Here is a 15195-nt window from a genome sequence, read left to right as displayed (position 1 = left end):
GCCCCCAAGAGAGTGGGGCCCTAAGCTATAGCTTGTTTAGCTTATACGTAAATCCGGCACTGATGGCAACGTTTACCTGTACTGACGGCAAGCGAAGAAATAATACCTATTTGCCTGTCGCTGTATCTGTGACCCTCGGAGACTCCTTCTCCCAGCGTGCAGCGCTGGACAAGGCCCGGCCTCTGATCGCTGTGCGGCCGAACGGCCTTCTGGGAGTCGTAGTCCCCGTACCGAAGCCGCCTGGCGGCCTGGGCCCGGCGCCGGACTCCAACTTCCAGGATGCGCCTCGCAGCGTTCCGGAGGCGGCGACGGCGGGGTGGCACCAGGGCCGCCGCTTCCTCTCTCCCGGCCATTGTGAACCGGGCTGGCGGGCGTTGCGGTGGCGGCGGCGGCGGCGGGGCAGGAGGAGGGAATGAGCGAGGAGGAGGCGGAGGAGCCTTGCGGGAGCGCGAGGAGCTGCGGCGGCTTCCCCAGGTGAAGGAATCCGCCCGCGCCGTTGCTAGGAGACGGGCGGGGAGGGGCGGGGCGAGGGAGGGAGGCAGGAGGAGGAGGAGAAGAAGAAGCCCCGCCCCCTAGAGCGCCGTTGCTAGGATACCCCTCCTGGAAGAAGCAGCGCTCGGGCCTACGCTGCCATGATAACGGGAAGGCCCAAGCGGGGCATCACCCATGGCCTGGGCAATTATGGGAGGAGGGACTCGGACAGAGGATGGGTCCCGACTAAGAGGGGTGGGGCTGGGGGCGACAGCGACCCCTCCTGCCTCTCCCTAGGGGTGCGCAGTCTAGAGGACAACTCCGTATTCAGAACAATCCTGCAGCTGTCTATCCAGATGCCTGTCGAGGCTGAGTCCCAAGAGGACAGGTATAGGAGCGCAGCCTTGTTGTCTGCCTTTCCCATGACCCAGATAGAGCGGCTCCATTGGTAGAGAGCAAGACCCGTAATCCCAGGGTTGTGGGTTGGAGCCCCACGCTGGGCATAAGATGCCCGCAGTGCGAGGACGTTGGAGTACAGTGGTACCTCAGGTTACATACGCTTCAGGTTACAGACTCCGCTAACCCAGAAATAGTGCTTCAGGTTAAGAACTTTGCTGCAGGATGAGAACAGAAATCGTGTGGCGGCAACGGGAGGCCCCATTAGCTAAAGTGATGCTTCAGGTTAAGAAGAGTTTCAGGTTAAGTACGGACCTCCAGAACGAATTAAGTACTTAACCTGAGGTACCACTGTATAGGGGACCCTCACGGTCCCTCCCCACTCCACAATTCTGTGGAAACTACCGTATTTTTCGCTCTATAACATGCACCAGACCATAACACGCACATAGTTTTTAGAGGAGGAAAACAAGAAGAAAAATATTCTAAACAAAATAGTGGATATATGATTTTTGTGGTTCATGCTGTGGCCACAGACATGTGATCTGACAGTGTGTTTGGAGTAGCCCAATGCAAAAATCCTGAGGATCCATGTGGATCCATGCTTTGTAACCACGGAGGAGGGAAGGAAGGGGAACCATGGATCCTCTGCTCATGACTGCAGCAGATGCCACCCGCAGGCATTCGCTCCATAACACGCACAGACATTTCCCCTTACTTTCTAGGAGGAAAAAAATGAGTGTTATGGTGCAAAAAATACGGTATTTCCTGGGACCGCACCAGCTTTCTGCATATTTATAGGGACCTCGGTGCCGCTGAGGGGCTTACTCCCAAGTAGGCGTACATAGAAGTGCCTCAGCAGAGATAAGCGTTAATGACTTCGTTAAGACTTACCGTATTGTAAGGGGGCACAGTGGAGCAGGAACCGGCAAGCCACTCCAGTATCCCTGCCAAGAAAACTCCATGGACAAAGACAACAGACAGGAGTGCCTGGCGTGTTCTGGTCCATGGGGTCACGAGGAGTCGGACACGACTAAACGACTAAACAACAAAAGGGGGCACGGAGCTGCAAGCCAGCAGAAGTTTATTTTGAGGGAAGCTTGTATTATTTATTAAATTTGCATACTGCCCTATAGCCGCAGGTCTCAGGGTGGTTCACAGCATAAAATGACTAGATAGAAACACAAGATGCATAACAAAAATAAAAATAGGAACAACCCAATAATCCCCCCATTCACCATTTAAATTGGCATTGGATGTCAGTCAGCCAAAGGCCTGGTTACAGAGGAATATTTTTGCCTGGTGCCTAAAGGTGTGTAAAGTGGCAGGCAAGCCTCCCTGGGGAGAGCATTCCACAAATGGGGAGCCACTGCAGAGAAGGCCCTGTTCTTGTGTTGCCACCCTCCAGACCTCTTGTGGAGGAGGCACATGAAGAAGGGCCTCAGAGGATGATCTCAGGGTCCAGGTAGGTTCATATGGAAAGAGGTGGTCTTTGAGGTATTGCTGAAAAACACTCCCCAAGCAACACCCTTGGAACAACTGTCCAAGTAGGACTGGAACCATTTGCAAAGTGGTGTCACCCACCCCTAACTTGGGACAGCTGCTTCAGAAGGATAGCATGGTCAATGGTATCAAAAGCCACTTGAGAGGTCAAGGAGAATTAACAGGGGCACATTTTCCCTGTCTCTCCTGAGAGTGGTCATCATACAAAGCTGTTTCTGTGCCAAAACTGAGCCTAGGAAACTGAGGAAATATCCCCTGGATCTGGTCCATGACCACCTTGCTCAGGAAAGGGAGATTGTATGATCAAACATTTGTTCTTCAAGTGTTCTGGAATCAAGGCTTATAAGGATTTTGGTTTTCTCAGAGGCTGTTTAGCCATCATAGCAAAACTGAGCTTGCTTGTACCAGGAAACTTACTAACACGAAACAATGGCTGCTGCCTTTATGCTGGAGAGGAGAAGCTGTGGTCCTGCAGATGTTGTTAGATGCCATCTCTTATGAGACCCACCGGCAAGACCAGTTGGTAGGGATAATGCGAGTTGTAGCCCTAACAACAGGTACCCTGTCCCTACCTAATTCTATTTTTGTGAGCATCAGGCTGGCTGCTCTTGCTTTTTGTCTGATCCAGCAAGGTAACTTTTCCATACTTCCTAAATTAGAAACCCCACGTCACTCATAAGAATGCATTGAAAGACCGTACTTATCCCGGTTAAAAGACAACAAGAGCTAAGTAATCCTCATTAAGAAATCTTTGGGGTGTAACCTTCATTTCTTTCCTGCTTCCTTATCCCTCCCGTCCTCACTAGGGCCTCTGGTCCATGAAGCTGGGAGGGATGGGATGACCTCATTGTACATTTGCTGTTGAAGGGACTTTGGCAGTAGTGAAATCTCTGGGAGTTTTGGAGGCTCCCACCAATGATAGAAGGTGTGGGGGGAAGAGACAAGCACATCCTTTGTTGCAGACAATGGAATCATGGAAGACAGAGAAACACTACTAGGTAAAAGGAGCCCCGGTGGAAGAGTAAGGTGGCTTCCAAGATCCAACCTTGTCTCCTTTTGACCCTCAGTATAGAGCAAATGCTGGCGTCCAACCCTGGCAAGACCCCTATCAGCCTGCTGCAGGAGTATGGGACACGCATAGGCAAAACCCCTGTGTACGATCTACTGAAAGCCGAGGGACAAGCACATCAGCCCAACTTCACCTTTCGCGTCACTGTTGGAGACATCAGCTGCACCGGTTAGTTGTGGTAAAGAACGGGAGTGTGGATAAACCAGTTGAATTTGGGCAGGGGAGGAAGAGGAGAGGTTAAGAACTCTCATATTTGGGGGTAGGATAGAGAAGATTGCATGTCTTCTGCAGTCCTTCATATTTGTCTCAGCAGCAGAAAGGAGATGGAGTTTCTCCAGTTGTGCTTTTGAACTGGGCCTTCTGCTGCTTCCAGTTAACTTTGGGTTTGCACCTACTTTGAGGGGCTCCCAGTAATACAAGCTCCTCTTTAGCACACTGGTCCCCTTACATTTTATCCAGGAGTGGAGAATCTTTTTGGTTCCATGGGCCAGATCCTACACCCACTTGTCAAGAACGCAACATCATTATGATGTCACATAACTGATAGATGGGTTGTCATGCTCACCTGCCAGAATCCATTGCATGGGGTTCTTAGCTGGCTGTTGAGCTGAACATAACATCCCTCCCCACTAATACAAATAAATAAATAAATTGGAACCTTTAAGGCCACAGATAGGGAATCTGTGGCCCTTCAGATGTTGTTGGACGCAAACTCCTCTTAACAGCCCCAGCCAGCATGATTTAAGTTTGATTTGACATGTGTATTAGAGGGGTAGGGGAGCTGGAAAAAAATTGCATCTGGCAACCAATGTGCCCCTTTGGTTTCAGATAATACATGGGTAAAGGTAAAGGGACCCCTGACCATTCGGTCCAGTCGTGGCCGACTCTGGGGTTGCAGCGCTCATCTCGCTTTATTGGCCGAGGGAGCCAGCATACAGCTTCTGGGTCATGTGGCCAGCATGACTAAGCCGTTTCTGGCAAACCAGAGCAGCACACGGAAACGCCGTTTACCTTCCCGCTGGAGCGGTACCTGTTTATCTACTTGCACTTTAACGTGGTTTGAAACTGCTAGGTTGGCAGGAGCAGGGACCGAGCAACGGGAGCTCACCTCGTTGCAGGGATTTAAACCGCCGACCTTCTGATCAGCAAGTCCTAGGCTCTGGTTTAACCCACAGCACCACCCGCGTCCCTAATACATGGGTAGACGAGTCTAAAAAGCCTGGGACACAAATTTTCACAGCCCTCTAGTGGCTATGGTGGCTCATTTACCAAAAGTATCGTATTGAGCGTTATCTTTGGAAGTGTATACTCAATTCTGACCAAACTAAGCCTCCTAGAGCAAAATATACATCAGGCCTTATAGACTCATCTACCCATGTACTATCTGGAACCAAAGGGGCACATTGGTTGCCAGATGTGGAATATATTGGCATTATCTTCAGCTCTCCTTCCCTGCTATGTTTTGCTTTTCCAACTACAGTGTTGAGCTCAAAGCAGCCCACCATAATAACAACAGCTGTAAAAATTAACAATCGTATCAAGAGCACAGTACAGTAGCATATAAACAAAGCAAAAACAAAATCAATTCATCAGTCAATCAACACAATTCAGTGTAAACACAGAGTGATTCAAAATATCTGCCCTGTGCCAGTTGAACTTACTCTCTCTGCAAAGGGGCTTCTTAACCCACCAGGGCAGCAACAGCAGCACATTCCAAGGTAGCTTTTCTGGGTTGTAGTCTGGCAACAACTGGAGGCTACCAAGTTGGAGAAGGGTGTCCTGACTCACTACACCTAACTCAATTCTAGATTTGGGGAGTAGAATGCAGGAGATCCTAGTTTCTAGACTTCTTTTTGTAACCTGTTTGATACCCTCTTCCTCTCAGAACTTGGGACCTTGAGCTGCTTGTTTGTTCTGTCCCACTCACCAGATGTCCTCACAGGGTTGGGTTTCTCACTGCTGGGCTCTTGGCAGCTTTTCTTGGAGAGCTCATTGGCCTACTGTCAGCTGACCATCAAGAGAACAGGAAGCTGGACTAGTTGCTCCATTCACTTGATCCAACACTCTCTTCTTAGAAAGTCATGCAGAGCTGTAACAAGATATAATCAAGAGGCAGATTAGGGCAAGGGTGGAGCCACAGGCTTTGAAGGGAACCTCCACCGAGGCTTGGCTGACACTGCTTCTCAGGTGACAGTTGAGTTGCCAAGGCCTGATTGTGATGTCATACATAGCTGCAATGACAGATCCTGTATATGGTTTGAACAGCCTTGCTAAAGCCCAGCATTTTCCCCTGATGATACTGCTACTCTTTGCCTACATACATGGCACCGGACCCAACAAGCAATAATACCACAATTTCTACCCCTTTATTCCATGATTTTTCACAACTACTTTCACTACTATTTTACTTGTCTTTTTCCTTTCGCCATGATTTTAATGTCAATTAGCCTCACGCTGTTATATTGCTATTATCAGCCAGAGTGGCTTGGATCCTGCAAAAGGCACTCACTCAGCCCCTTCTTCCCTCTAGCCCATCATTAACATTTAGCTTCAGCAGGGGTGGGATTGAATTTGTAGGAATTAAATTTTACTCTCAGTGACTGGACGGTCATAGTTCATTTTATTTTTTTAGACTCTACTTCTAAATGTGCATGTTTGCTTAACTTGGAAGCACATTCCCTCATATCTTAACTGTCTGTGGAGGCATGGAAGTGCATGGGGATGTAGGAGAAAGAGTGAGCTTTCAAGCACCACCCTCTTCCCACACTGCTCTTTATTGCAGTTCACAGTGGCATATAGTATGGAATGCTGTTGCAAATGAGATGCAGTGCTGTGCTCTGTCCATGTGCTGCATTTGTGAAAAATACCAGCACAGTGACACTTTGCAAACAAAAGGAGCTTCAGTGCGGATTGCACCTGGATTTGGTCGGCCTGGAAGTCTCATATATGCTACCTTCCATTATGGAAGGAAGGCCGGGATATAAATAAGTTTCTGTGTTTGCCCTTCCGAGTTGCCCTTGCATCCTTGTGTACCGACTCGCTTTCTCTCCCTTCACCTGCCCTTAGGCCAAGGCCCTAGCAAAAAAGCAGCCAAGCACAAGGCAGCAGAGGTGGCACTCCGGCTTCTCAAGGGAGGAAACATGTTGGAGCCAGCAGCAGCGGAAGAAGCCAGGTGAGGGCTATGCACAGTCTGTACAGAAGGCCGGAATCCCCCCTTCTCCCATGCACTTATTAGAAAATGAAATCCCCAGGGAATCTTCGGTCTACAACATCCTCTCTAGTTGCTTACTGTCTATGAAAGGTAATTTGCGGACAGTTAGGACAAAAAGGTTGTTGATAAGTAAGCCAGTAAAGCCAGTAAGTGCTGACATCGTGTCACGTGCAAACCAGGCCAGTGAAGGACAGAAACTTTAACAAAAGAAGTTGAAATCTGCATTCCATGATGCAAATTGAGCAGCACAGTCACAGGTGCTCAGGTTGCGCACAGACGTGGGAACAGGAGAGTTCCGCATCGAGCATTGTTGCACAGGCCTCTGTGGTTGAGGGAAGTTTGGGTGGAGGGAGCCTTGCTAGAGAACAGGAAGGGCCTGCGCCCAAGTTCTGGGGGGTGACACGGGAGCAGTCTCTCTTTTCGGGAAGTTTCTTCCACTGCATGCGCTCCTGCTACTGAGCGTGCTTTAATTTTGTCACCTTGTATTCCGAAGCTCTCCTTTTTCTCTAGAGCCCTTGGCTCAGACCACCGCTCCAGTCAACGCACCTGTACCCACCTTGCCGGTTTCGTCTCCCAGGTAATGGGATGGAAGCGAAAGACAAAAGCACAAGGAGTGGGCTGCCCAGAGTTCTCTGGCTGCTTCTCATGCACCCCAATTTCCCCATAGGCCATCAGTGCATACTGGAACAAGCTGGTGCCTGTGGCAGGTCCTTCCCTTGTGTCTGACCTTGCTCCCCCCCCCCCCCGGGGTTTTCCCATGGGCTGCAGAGCATCAGCTTGGGTGTGGGATGGGTACACATTCCAGCAGGTATTCTCCACTCGAAGTACAGGAGGGGAAGTAAGAGATCTTGCTTGCCCCTGGAGACACAGGCTATGGGTGGCTGTGTGGTGGTTAGTAGGAAGACCCCCTTTCAGTCTACCATCAATTCCCCTCTTAACGCTGATTGGAGGAGGGTCCATGCCTTGCCCTACAGTGGAGCACCAAGTAGGCCTGGGCGATGTATCGATACATTGTCCAGGACTGGTTTGAGGGCCAGAGTACAGTCACACCCTACAGCATATCTTGGGTGGGGCTTACCTGTGCCTTACCTTCTCAGGCTGCTGCCTCCTTCCTCCCTGTGCCGGGCGTTGGTGGTGGAGGGAGCTGTGGTGGTTTCACCCCGGCACCTCGCGGGGCTGATCTTCCTTCCTTTTCAACACCGCAATGTATCGCTATACCATGAGGTTTAGGTGGTGATACGTCACGATGTCGAAAAGCCGACATCGCCTAGCTCTCGCGCCAGTTGTAGGCGAGGCTCTCTTTGACGAGGCCCCTTCTCGGCTGTCTCCCCGGAAGGGCTCCTATGTTCCCCTACCTCTGCCTACTTTGTAGCGTGGGTGGGGTGTTTGGATTTGGGTCAGCAGAACCACCAGGGAGAACCCTTCACCTTGTGTCCTCTTTTTACCTAGAAGTTCTGCAATGGACATGAAGTCCCCAGTATCACCACAGCAGTCGGAGTGCAACCCAGTTGGCGCCCTGCAGGTAGGTCGCTCTCTCAGCTGTGACTTCCTTCAGCCCCAAGCGCTTCCAGGAGGAGGGGTATTGGTGAGTGAGCTTAGTCAGAAGTTGGTAGATCCACACTTTGCCCTACAGGAGAAAGAGTACTTCCCAGCAGCACCTTGTCCTACCGATTGCCTGTTTCATTCTTGAGATATCTGAACCTGAGCCTTTCAGCATGCAAAGTATCTTTTTACTTTTAATGTGCTTTAAACTTTTTATGATTTTTTTAAAAGATATTTTATTAGGTTTTAACAATAGAAAAGTTTAGAAAAATACAAAAACGAAAAAGATACAAAATTACAAAATACAAAAATACAGACATTAAACACACAAAAAAAGAAAAAACACATATAAAAGGAAACAAAAATTCCCTCTTTCTTAATTTCTCATCTTTAGTTAACTTATTTTCCTGACTTCCTCACGTCTCCCATTTTTGTATCCCTTTTAGAAATTGGTTCAGCAAATTCAGGTCCTATTAGTTTATCTATTATTGATCCAATCTTACATTTTACCTTGTTGCTAGAATCCCTGCAATTCATTTCAATGTCATCAACATTCAAAAATTTTACAATATTTCTGCAAATAGGTTTTAAATTTCCTCCAATCTTCTTCCACCAACTCTTCTCCCTGGTCACGGATTCTGCCAGTCATTTCCGCCATCTCCATATAGTCTTTTTATGATTTTAATATATGGTTTTCAGTGCTCTCCCCCCTCCCCCAAAAAAGTGCCGGTACTCACCATGAAGTTGTTACAGGGAGTGCCACACTTTTAACATTTTTTTAAAAGGTGCTGGTATTGTGTGCCCTTGAGGATCCCCAGCAAAAAAGCACTGATGGCTTTATGTTTTTATATGGTTGTAAACAGCTGTGATAGAAGGGAAGCGGGTGGTGATGTGGGTTAAACTACAGAGCCTAGGGCTTGCCTATCAGAAGGTCAGCGGTTCGAATCCCTGCGACGGGGTGAGCTCCCGTTGCTCGGTCCCTGCTCCTGCCAACCTAGCAGTTCGAAAGCACGTCAAAGTGCAAGTAGATAAATAGGTACTGCTCCAGCGGGAAGGTAAACGGTGTTTCCATGTGCTGCTATTGTTCGCCAGAAGCGGCTTAGTCATGCTGGCCACATGACCCAGAAGCTGTACGCCGGCTCCCTTGGCCAGTAAAGCAAAATGAGTGCCGCAACCCCAGAGTTGGCCACGACTGGACCTAATGGTCAGGGGTCCCTTTACCTTTTTAGGCTACCTTAAAGTCCTGGTTTTGGAATGCAAGCTGGTATCCCAAAGGGAAAATTTGTTGTCACCATGCAGCACTTTTTCAAAAGGCTCTTTGGTATGGGAGCTTTTGAAGCCATATTAAGTAAGCTTGGAAGTGCGCACAAGACTTTTTTGCTTGTGGAATTTAGGATAGGAACAACATGTATTTGCTGTAGCTCTGGAACGAAATTGGGCACACCCACCTCCAAGTGGATTCCAAACAGAGGTGACAAACAGGATTTTGAGCAGAATGCTGCTCCCATTTGCTGCATCATCCAGAACTACTAATAGTCTGTAGGTTTGTATCCATCCACCTTTTGGCAAACCACTCTCGGATCCCAATATGACTGTATAGCAAGGCTTCAGTACCCTGTCTTGATTTTCCTCCCAGTTACACTTTACAGCCCAAATCTACATATGTGCTTTCTCCAGAAATAAGTACTGCCTAATTTAATTGGGCTTATGCCCAAACTGCTGCTTTAGATGCCTCCGCTGCAATGGTAGTGTCCTGAGCTGCCAATCCCTCTAGGAATCCAGGCACAGAAAGGAAGAGGCGAGTGCTTTTCTAAAGCTGTCTCTCTCTCTCCAGGAGCTGGTGGTGCAGAAGGGCTGGCGGCTCCCCGAATACACTGTTACTCAGGAGTCAGGGCCAGCGCACCGCAAGGAATTCACCATGACCTGCCGGGTTGAAAGGTTCATTGAAATAGGTACGGCATCAGCGGACTTGAGTCCCCATCTGCTCATGCTTTTAAACTGTGTGTGATTTGCAGTGCCCTCAGGCAGTGCCCTGAGCCTTTCCCATAAAGGCTCCTTACAACTTCGGAGGCAAGGGCCAATGCATCTGACAAGAGGAATGCAGGAAATCAGAGGGAAAGCATCAAGCTGCAGCCAGAGAGGACTTGGGAGACTATGATTTGGGCTGTAAGGACCAGGAGTGCACAACTGCAGTCCCATAGGCCAAGTGTGTCAGCTCTGCAGGCACTCAAGTTAGGCTCCCCGGTTGGCTGCAAAGCTTCTGCGCCAAGGAAAGACAGAACCCCACACCATTTGCAAGAGGACAAGCTGTGTCAGTTATGTAAAAACAAGCTCTTTAACAGCTGCTGTTGTGCTTTCTGCGTCAGGCAGGGTGGATGGGCTGCAAGGCAGGATCAATGCACAGGAGCTAAAAAAACAGCAGTCAGGCTTGATGGGGGAAGCCTGAGGGAATCGGGAAGAGGTGTAGGTTCTTGCAGTCCCCTTGCACCCCAGGCTGTCCTCTACCCTTCTCTGCCCTCTCCTCTTTCAACATATCGCAGCCCCCTTCCAGATCACCATTTTGCCATTTCTTCTCTCTCTAGGCAGCGGCACCTCCAAAAAACTGGCCAAGCGCAACGCCGCAGCCAAGATGCTGGTGCGGATTCATAATGTGCCTCTGGACCCGCGAGAGGGCAGTGAGGCCGAAATGGAGGAAGACCAGTTCTCTATTGTGAGTCTGAGCAGTGGGGGGAGAAGCCAGAGTCGGGCAGCTGTAGATGAGCTTATTATGCACCTTGCTGATGGGGCATGACAGGCTTTGCAGAAACTGGGAACTTGCTCCAAAGAGGGGAGCAGCCTCTTCGGCAAATTAAGCAAGAAGTAGCGATGGCCACTAACTTGGATGGCTTTGTAAGAAAATTAGATAAATTCATGGAGGATAAGGCTCCATCAGTGGCTGCTCGATGCGATGGTCTCCACCGAATCCCTTGGGAGTCCCACCTTGGGAACCCCCAAAACATCTTGAGGGCCACAGTTCCCCCATCCCTTGGTTAGAATCATAGAATCATAGAGTTGGAAGAGACCACAAGGGCCATCGAGTCCAACCCCCTCCCAAGCAGGAAACACCATCCGAGCACTCCTGACATATGGTTGTCAAGCCTCTGCTTAAAGACCTCCAAAGAAGGAGACTCCACCACACTCCTTGGCAGCAAATTCCACTGTCAAACAGCTCTTACTGTCAGGAAGTTCTTCCTAATGTTTAGGTGGAATCTTCTTTCTTGTAGTTTGGATCCATTGCTCCGTGTCCGCTTCTCTGGAGCAGCAGGGTTAGGATGAAGCCGTGGCCACGAGAGTTGCTTGAGGAAACTTGCAGAGGTTGTGGCCTCTCGCTTCTTGGTCAGCACCACCTGGGAAGGCAGGGAGGGAGCTGTGCCTTGCTGAGAATGATGGAAGGTGTGCAGCCAGAAGAGACATCCAACCTGTGTTTGATCTTTCTCTCTTCCACTCTTCAGATTGCAGGAACCAAGGTGGATGGAGTAAAGGGTCGGGGGCCTGGCTGCACCTGGGACTCTCTGCGCAACTCAGTGGGGGAGAAGATCCTGCACCTCAAAAGCCATCCCCTGGGAGTGCTGAATGCTGGCTTCTGCAGCCTCTTGCAGGAGCTGTCTGAAGAACAGAGCTTTGATATTAGCTACCTTGACATCGGTAAATAATGAGGCACAGGGGAGGGGGAGGAATTGCTTTCCTTGAGAGAACGGCCAGACCCTAACTTTTCCGAAAGGCCCCCTGCGTATGTGTGCATCCTTATTGATTTGAATGTGCGAAAATTTATATTTTCTGCTTGCAAGTTGAGCAGTCAAGTGACCCCCAAAAAACACCCAGAAGTACCCCAACAAGTGGAAAGCTACCCACATGACCACTCACGAAACGCTCAAGAAAATAACCTGGGAGGAGCTTGGATTCTGTCTCAGTAATCCACTGCAGGGCAAGCAAAGGCTTTGGTCAGGGCACAAGCTAGACTTGGGGACAGAACTTTGGCATTCATCAGTTTACCAGGTGTGGTGAAGCCTATGGACCACATAAGCCCACATTGCAAGGTATTTTGTGGCTTCCAGGGACTCTCCACCCTCATTTCTTATTTTCTAAAATAACTAAAAATAAGATGTTGTTGTGCCTCTGCCCTTTTGTCTTCCTCATGGTTATGTTCTGAGAACCCTGCCAAGTCCCTCTCCCCACATGAAAGGGAACTGACAGATGACTTACATCAATATCTGCTGTAGCATCATTACTTGCCCCGCACTGGGTCATGGGGGCCTGACTCCAGCCATATAAGGCCAGTTGCCCTGTGGGAATGAAAAGGGAAGTGAGCTGCGACATCCCAATTTATGCCAGCCTGTGAATCAACAGTTCCTTATGCCTCCATACATCCGCTATCCCCAGACTTGAGCATTAGGAAATGTGCACATTTTGCTTTCCTCTTGCTCTGCTGTGCTTTAATCCGCAGATGCCGAATTTGAATTAAATTGAATCCTTCCATTTGAAGAACCAACCTGTTTTAATCTTCATAGAATTGCAGAGTTGGAAGGGACCCTAAGGGTCATCTAGTCCAGCCCCCTGCAGTGCAGGAAACACGACTAAAGCATCCCTGACAGTTGGCCATCCAAGCTCTGCTTAAAAACCTCCAAGGAAGGAGAGTCTACAACCTCCCGAGAGAGACCGTTCCACCTTCAAATAGCTCTTACTGTCAGAATATTTTTCCTGATGTTTAGTTGGAATCTCCTTTCTTGTACCTTGAATCCATTGGTTTGAGTCCTACCTCAAGAGCAGGAGAAAACAAGCTTGTTCCATCTTCCATGTGACAGCCCTTAAGATGTTTGAAGATGGCAGTCAGATTTCCTCTCAGTCTTTCAGGCTAAACATATCCAGCTCCTTCAACTGTTCCTCATATGGCTTGGTTTCCAGGCCCTTGGCCATCTTGGCTGCCCTCCTCTGCTCACGTTCCAGCTTGTCAGTATTCTTCTTAAATCGTGGAACCCAGAATTGGACATAGTATTCCAGCTGTGTTCTGACCAAGACAGAATATAGTAGGACTGACGTCCCTTGATCTGGACACTATATTTCTGTAGATGTAGCCAGGAATAGCATTAGCCTTTTTTGCTGCTGCATCACACTGTTGACTCATGTTAAGCTTGTGGTCCACCAAGACCCCTAGATCCTTTTCACATGTAGAAAGTTAGTAAAGGTAAAGGGACCACTGACCATTAGGTCCAGTCGTGACCGACTCTGGGGTTGCGGCGCTCAACTCGCTTTATTGGCCGAGGGAGCCGGCGTACAGCTTCTGGGTCATGTGGCATGACTAAGCCGCTTCTGGCAAAACCAGAGCAGCGCACGGAAACGCCATTTACCTTCCCGCCAGAGTGGTACCTATTTATCTACTTGCACTTGGACATGCTTTTGAACTGTTAGGTTGGCAGGAGCAGGGACCAAGCAACGGGAGCTCACCCTGTTGCGGGGATTTGAACCGCCGACCTTCTGATCGGCAAGCCCTAGGCTCTGTAGTTTAACCCACAGTGCCACCTGCGTCCCTTAAAGTTAGTATCCACCTTGAACTTTCCAGACAGAGAAGGCTGTACGCAGAGGTGTTGTTTTGCTGGCCTGGATGATGCGGTACCTTTTCTCTTCCTGCAGATGAGATGAGTTTAAGCGGCCTGTACCAGTGCCTGGTGGAGCTCTCAACACAGCCGACCACAGTGTGCCACGGCTCAGCCATGTCCCGCCACGCCGCGCGCGCAGATGCCGCCCGCAATGCCCTTCAGTACCTGAAGATCATGGCAGGGGGCAAGTGAGGCCACACGGAAGACTCTGGGCACCCGCGATTCCTCAAAACAGCTTGTCTCCATCTTCCAGCCTGCTAAAGGATGTACCCTTATTTCTGCCCATCGTTTATGGGCAGGGGCACCGACCTCCCTGATGTTCTGTGGAGGGTGGAGAAGGGGCTGTGCTTCAAAACTGAATTCAAGACTCGGAGAGGGGTTTGCTGTACCTGCAGCAGAGACTTGGCTCGCAGAGACTTGTAGCTCTGAGCACTAAGTGCGGGGGGGGGGGGCTGCTGGGAGGTCAGGGTAGTCCCACCTCTGTGGGTCACCTGATGCCAGTCACCTTGTTTTTTTCCTCGTTGTGGAGGGATAAACACTGACCATTTCTGCCATAACTGGGAGTTGCAATAAACCAGATTTTTTTTAATAAGAAAGTGTCTTCTTTTACCTACTGAGCCCGCCCTGAGATGAGGGGGCCTGCACCCCTCCAGATCTTGCAACTGCCATGATCCTTGGTCATTGGCCATGCCAGCTGGGGCTGATGGGAGTTGGAGACCACCACCAACAGGGGAAGGGGGGGGTGCTACAGGTTCCCCACAGTTGCTGTCCACAGACACATCTAGAATTGTACACCTGCTGACCACTGCTGCTTCAGGCCGAGGCCCTAAGGCAGAATTAAATGGTCCCATTATCCATTCCACTCCCCCTCCTTCCTGAGTCGAAGCAGTCAAAGATGATCGAATTGTGGAGTCGCAAGGGACCCTGATGCTCATCTCATCCAACCAACCGCCTGCAGTGCAGGGAATTGAACCTGCAAACTTGGTGTTATCAGCACTACGCTCTAACCAATGGAGCTATCCAGGCCAAAAGGCAGTTACTTCTGAATACAGGGGATGCTCCCACTGCTGGCATTATCATATACTTTCCAGAGGCATTTGGGTGGCTGCTCTTAGAAAGAAGATGAGATGGAGGCAAGTAATTTGCTTGAGACCAAGGCAAAGGAGAGATGGCAGCCCTAATAATTTTCCCTTCCCAAAAGCATCATTCGTTAAATTTGCTGAGACACACTTCAAATTGCTCCTTCCTCTCCAATGGTAGCCAAGCGGCCCTGGAGCTGTTGGGTCGCTATAGACGGGGGCATTTTTCTCTGATTTTCCTCTCCATCCTCCTCCCTCGTGAAGAAATTTTGTGGGACTCTTGGCACACCT

General features: G+C 49.6%; 2 protein-coding genes across 7 annotated transcripts in view; one reads left to right on the top strand and one right to left on the bottom strand.

Moving 5' to 3' along the window:
- The window catches only part of LOC310700580 (pleckstrin homology domain-containing family A member 3-like), a 28397-nt gene extending 21906 nt beyond the window's left edge, over positions 1-6491 (bottom strand). The window contains exon 1 of one of the 2 annotated variants that reach the window (XM_083490478.1): positions 5367-6491. The gene's annotated coding sequence lies outside the window, so the exon portion shown is untranslated. The other variant, XM_083490477.1, reaches the window with a different exon arrangement.
- TARBP2 (TARBP2 subunit of RISC loading complex) lies at positions 265-14421 on the top strand. 5 transcript variants are annotated; one of them, XM_083490318.1, is made up of 9 exons: positions 265-474; positions 3438-3617; positions 6506-6611; positions 7161-7227; positions 8103-8172; positions 10027-10144; positions 10775-10902; positions 11684-11876; positions 13860-14421. In XM_083490318.1, the coding sequence occupies exons 1-9, from the start codon at positions 280-282 to the stop codon at positions 14015-14017; spliced, it is 1215 nt and encodes a 404-aa protein (XP_083346444.1). In that variant the 5' UTR covers positions 265-279; the 3' UTR covers positions 14018-14421. The 5 variants fall into 5 exon arrangements, with proteins under 5 accessions (XP_083346444.1, XP_083346443.1, XP_083346445.1 ...); XM_083490317.1 differs by having other exon boundaries at positions 8100-8172; XM_083490319.1 differs by having other exon boundaries at positions 339-474; positions 3438-3607; positions 7144-7227; positions 8100-8172.
- The last annotated feature ends 774 nt before the right edge of the window (positions 14422-15195 follow it).

The sequence above is a fragment of the Podarcis liolepis genome (genome assembly GCF_965112155.1).
Source record: "Podarcis liolepis genome assembly, chromosome: 2".
Classification (NCBI taxonomy): Eukaryota; Metazoa; Chordata; class Lepidosauria; order Squamata; family Lacertidae; genus Podarcis; species Podarcis liolepis.
This window is presented reverse-complemented; position numbering and strand designations above follow the sequence as displayed.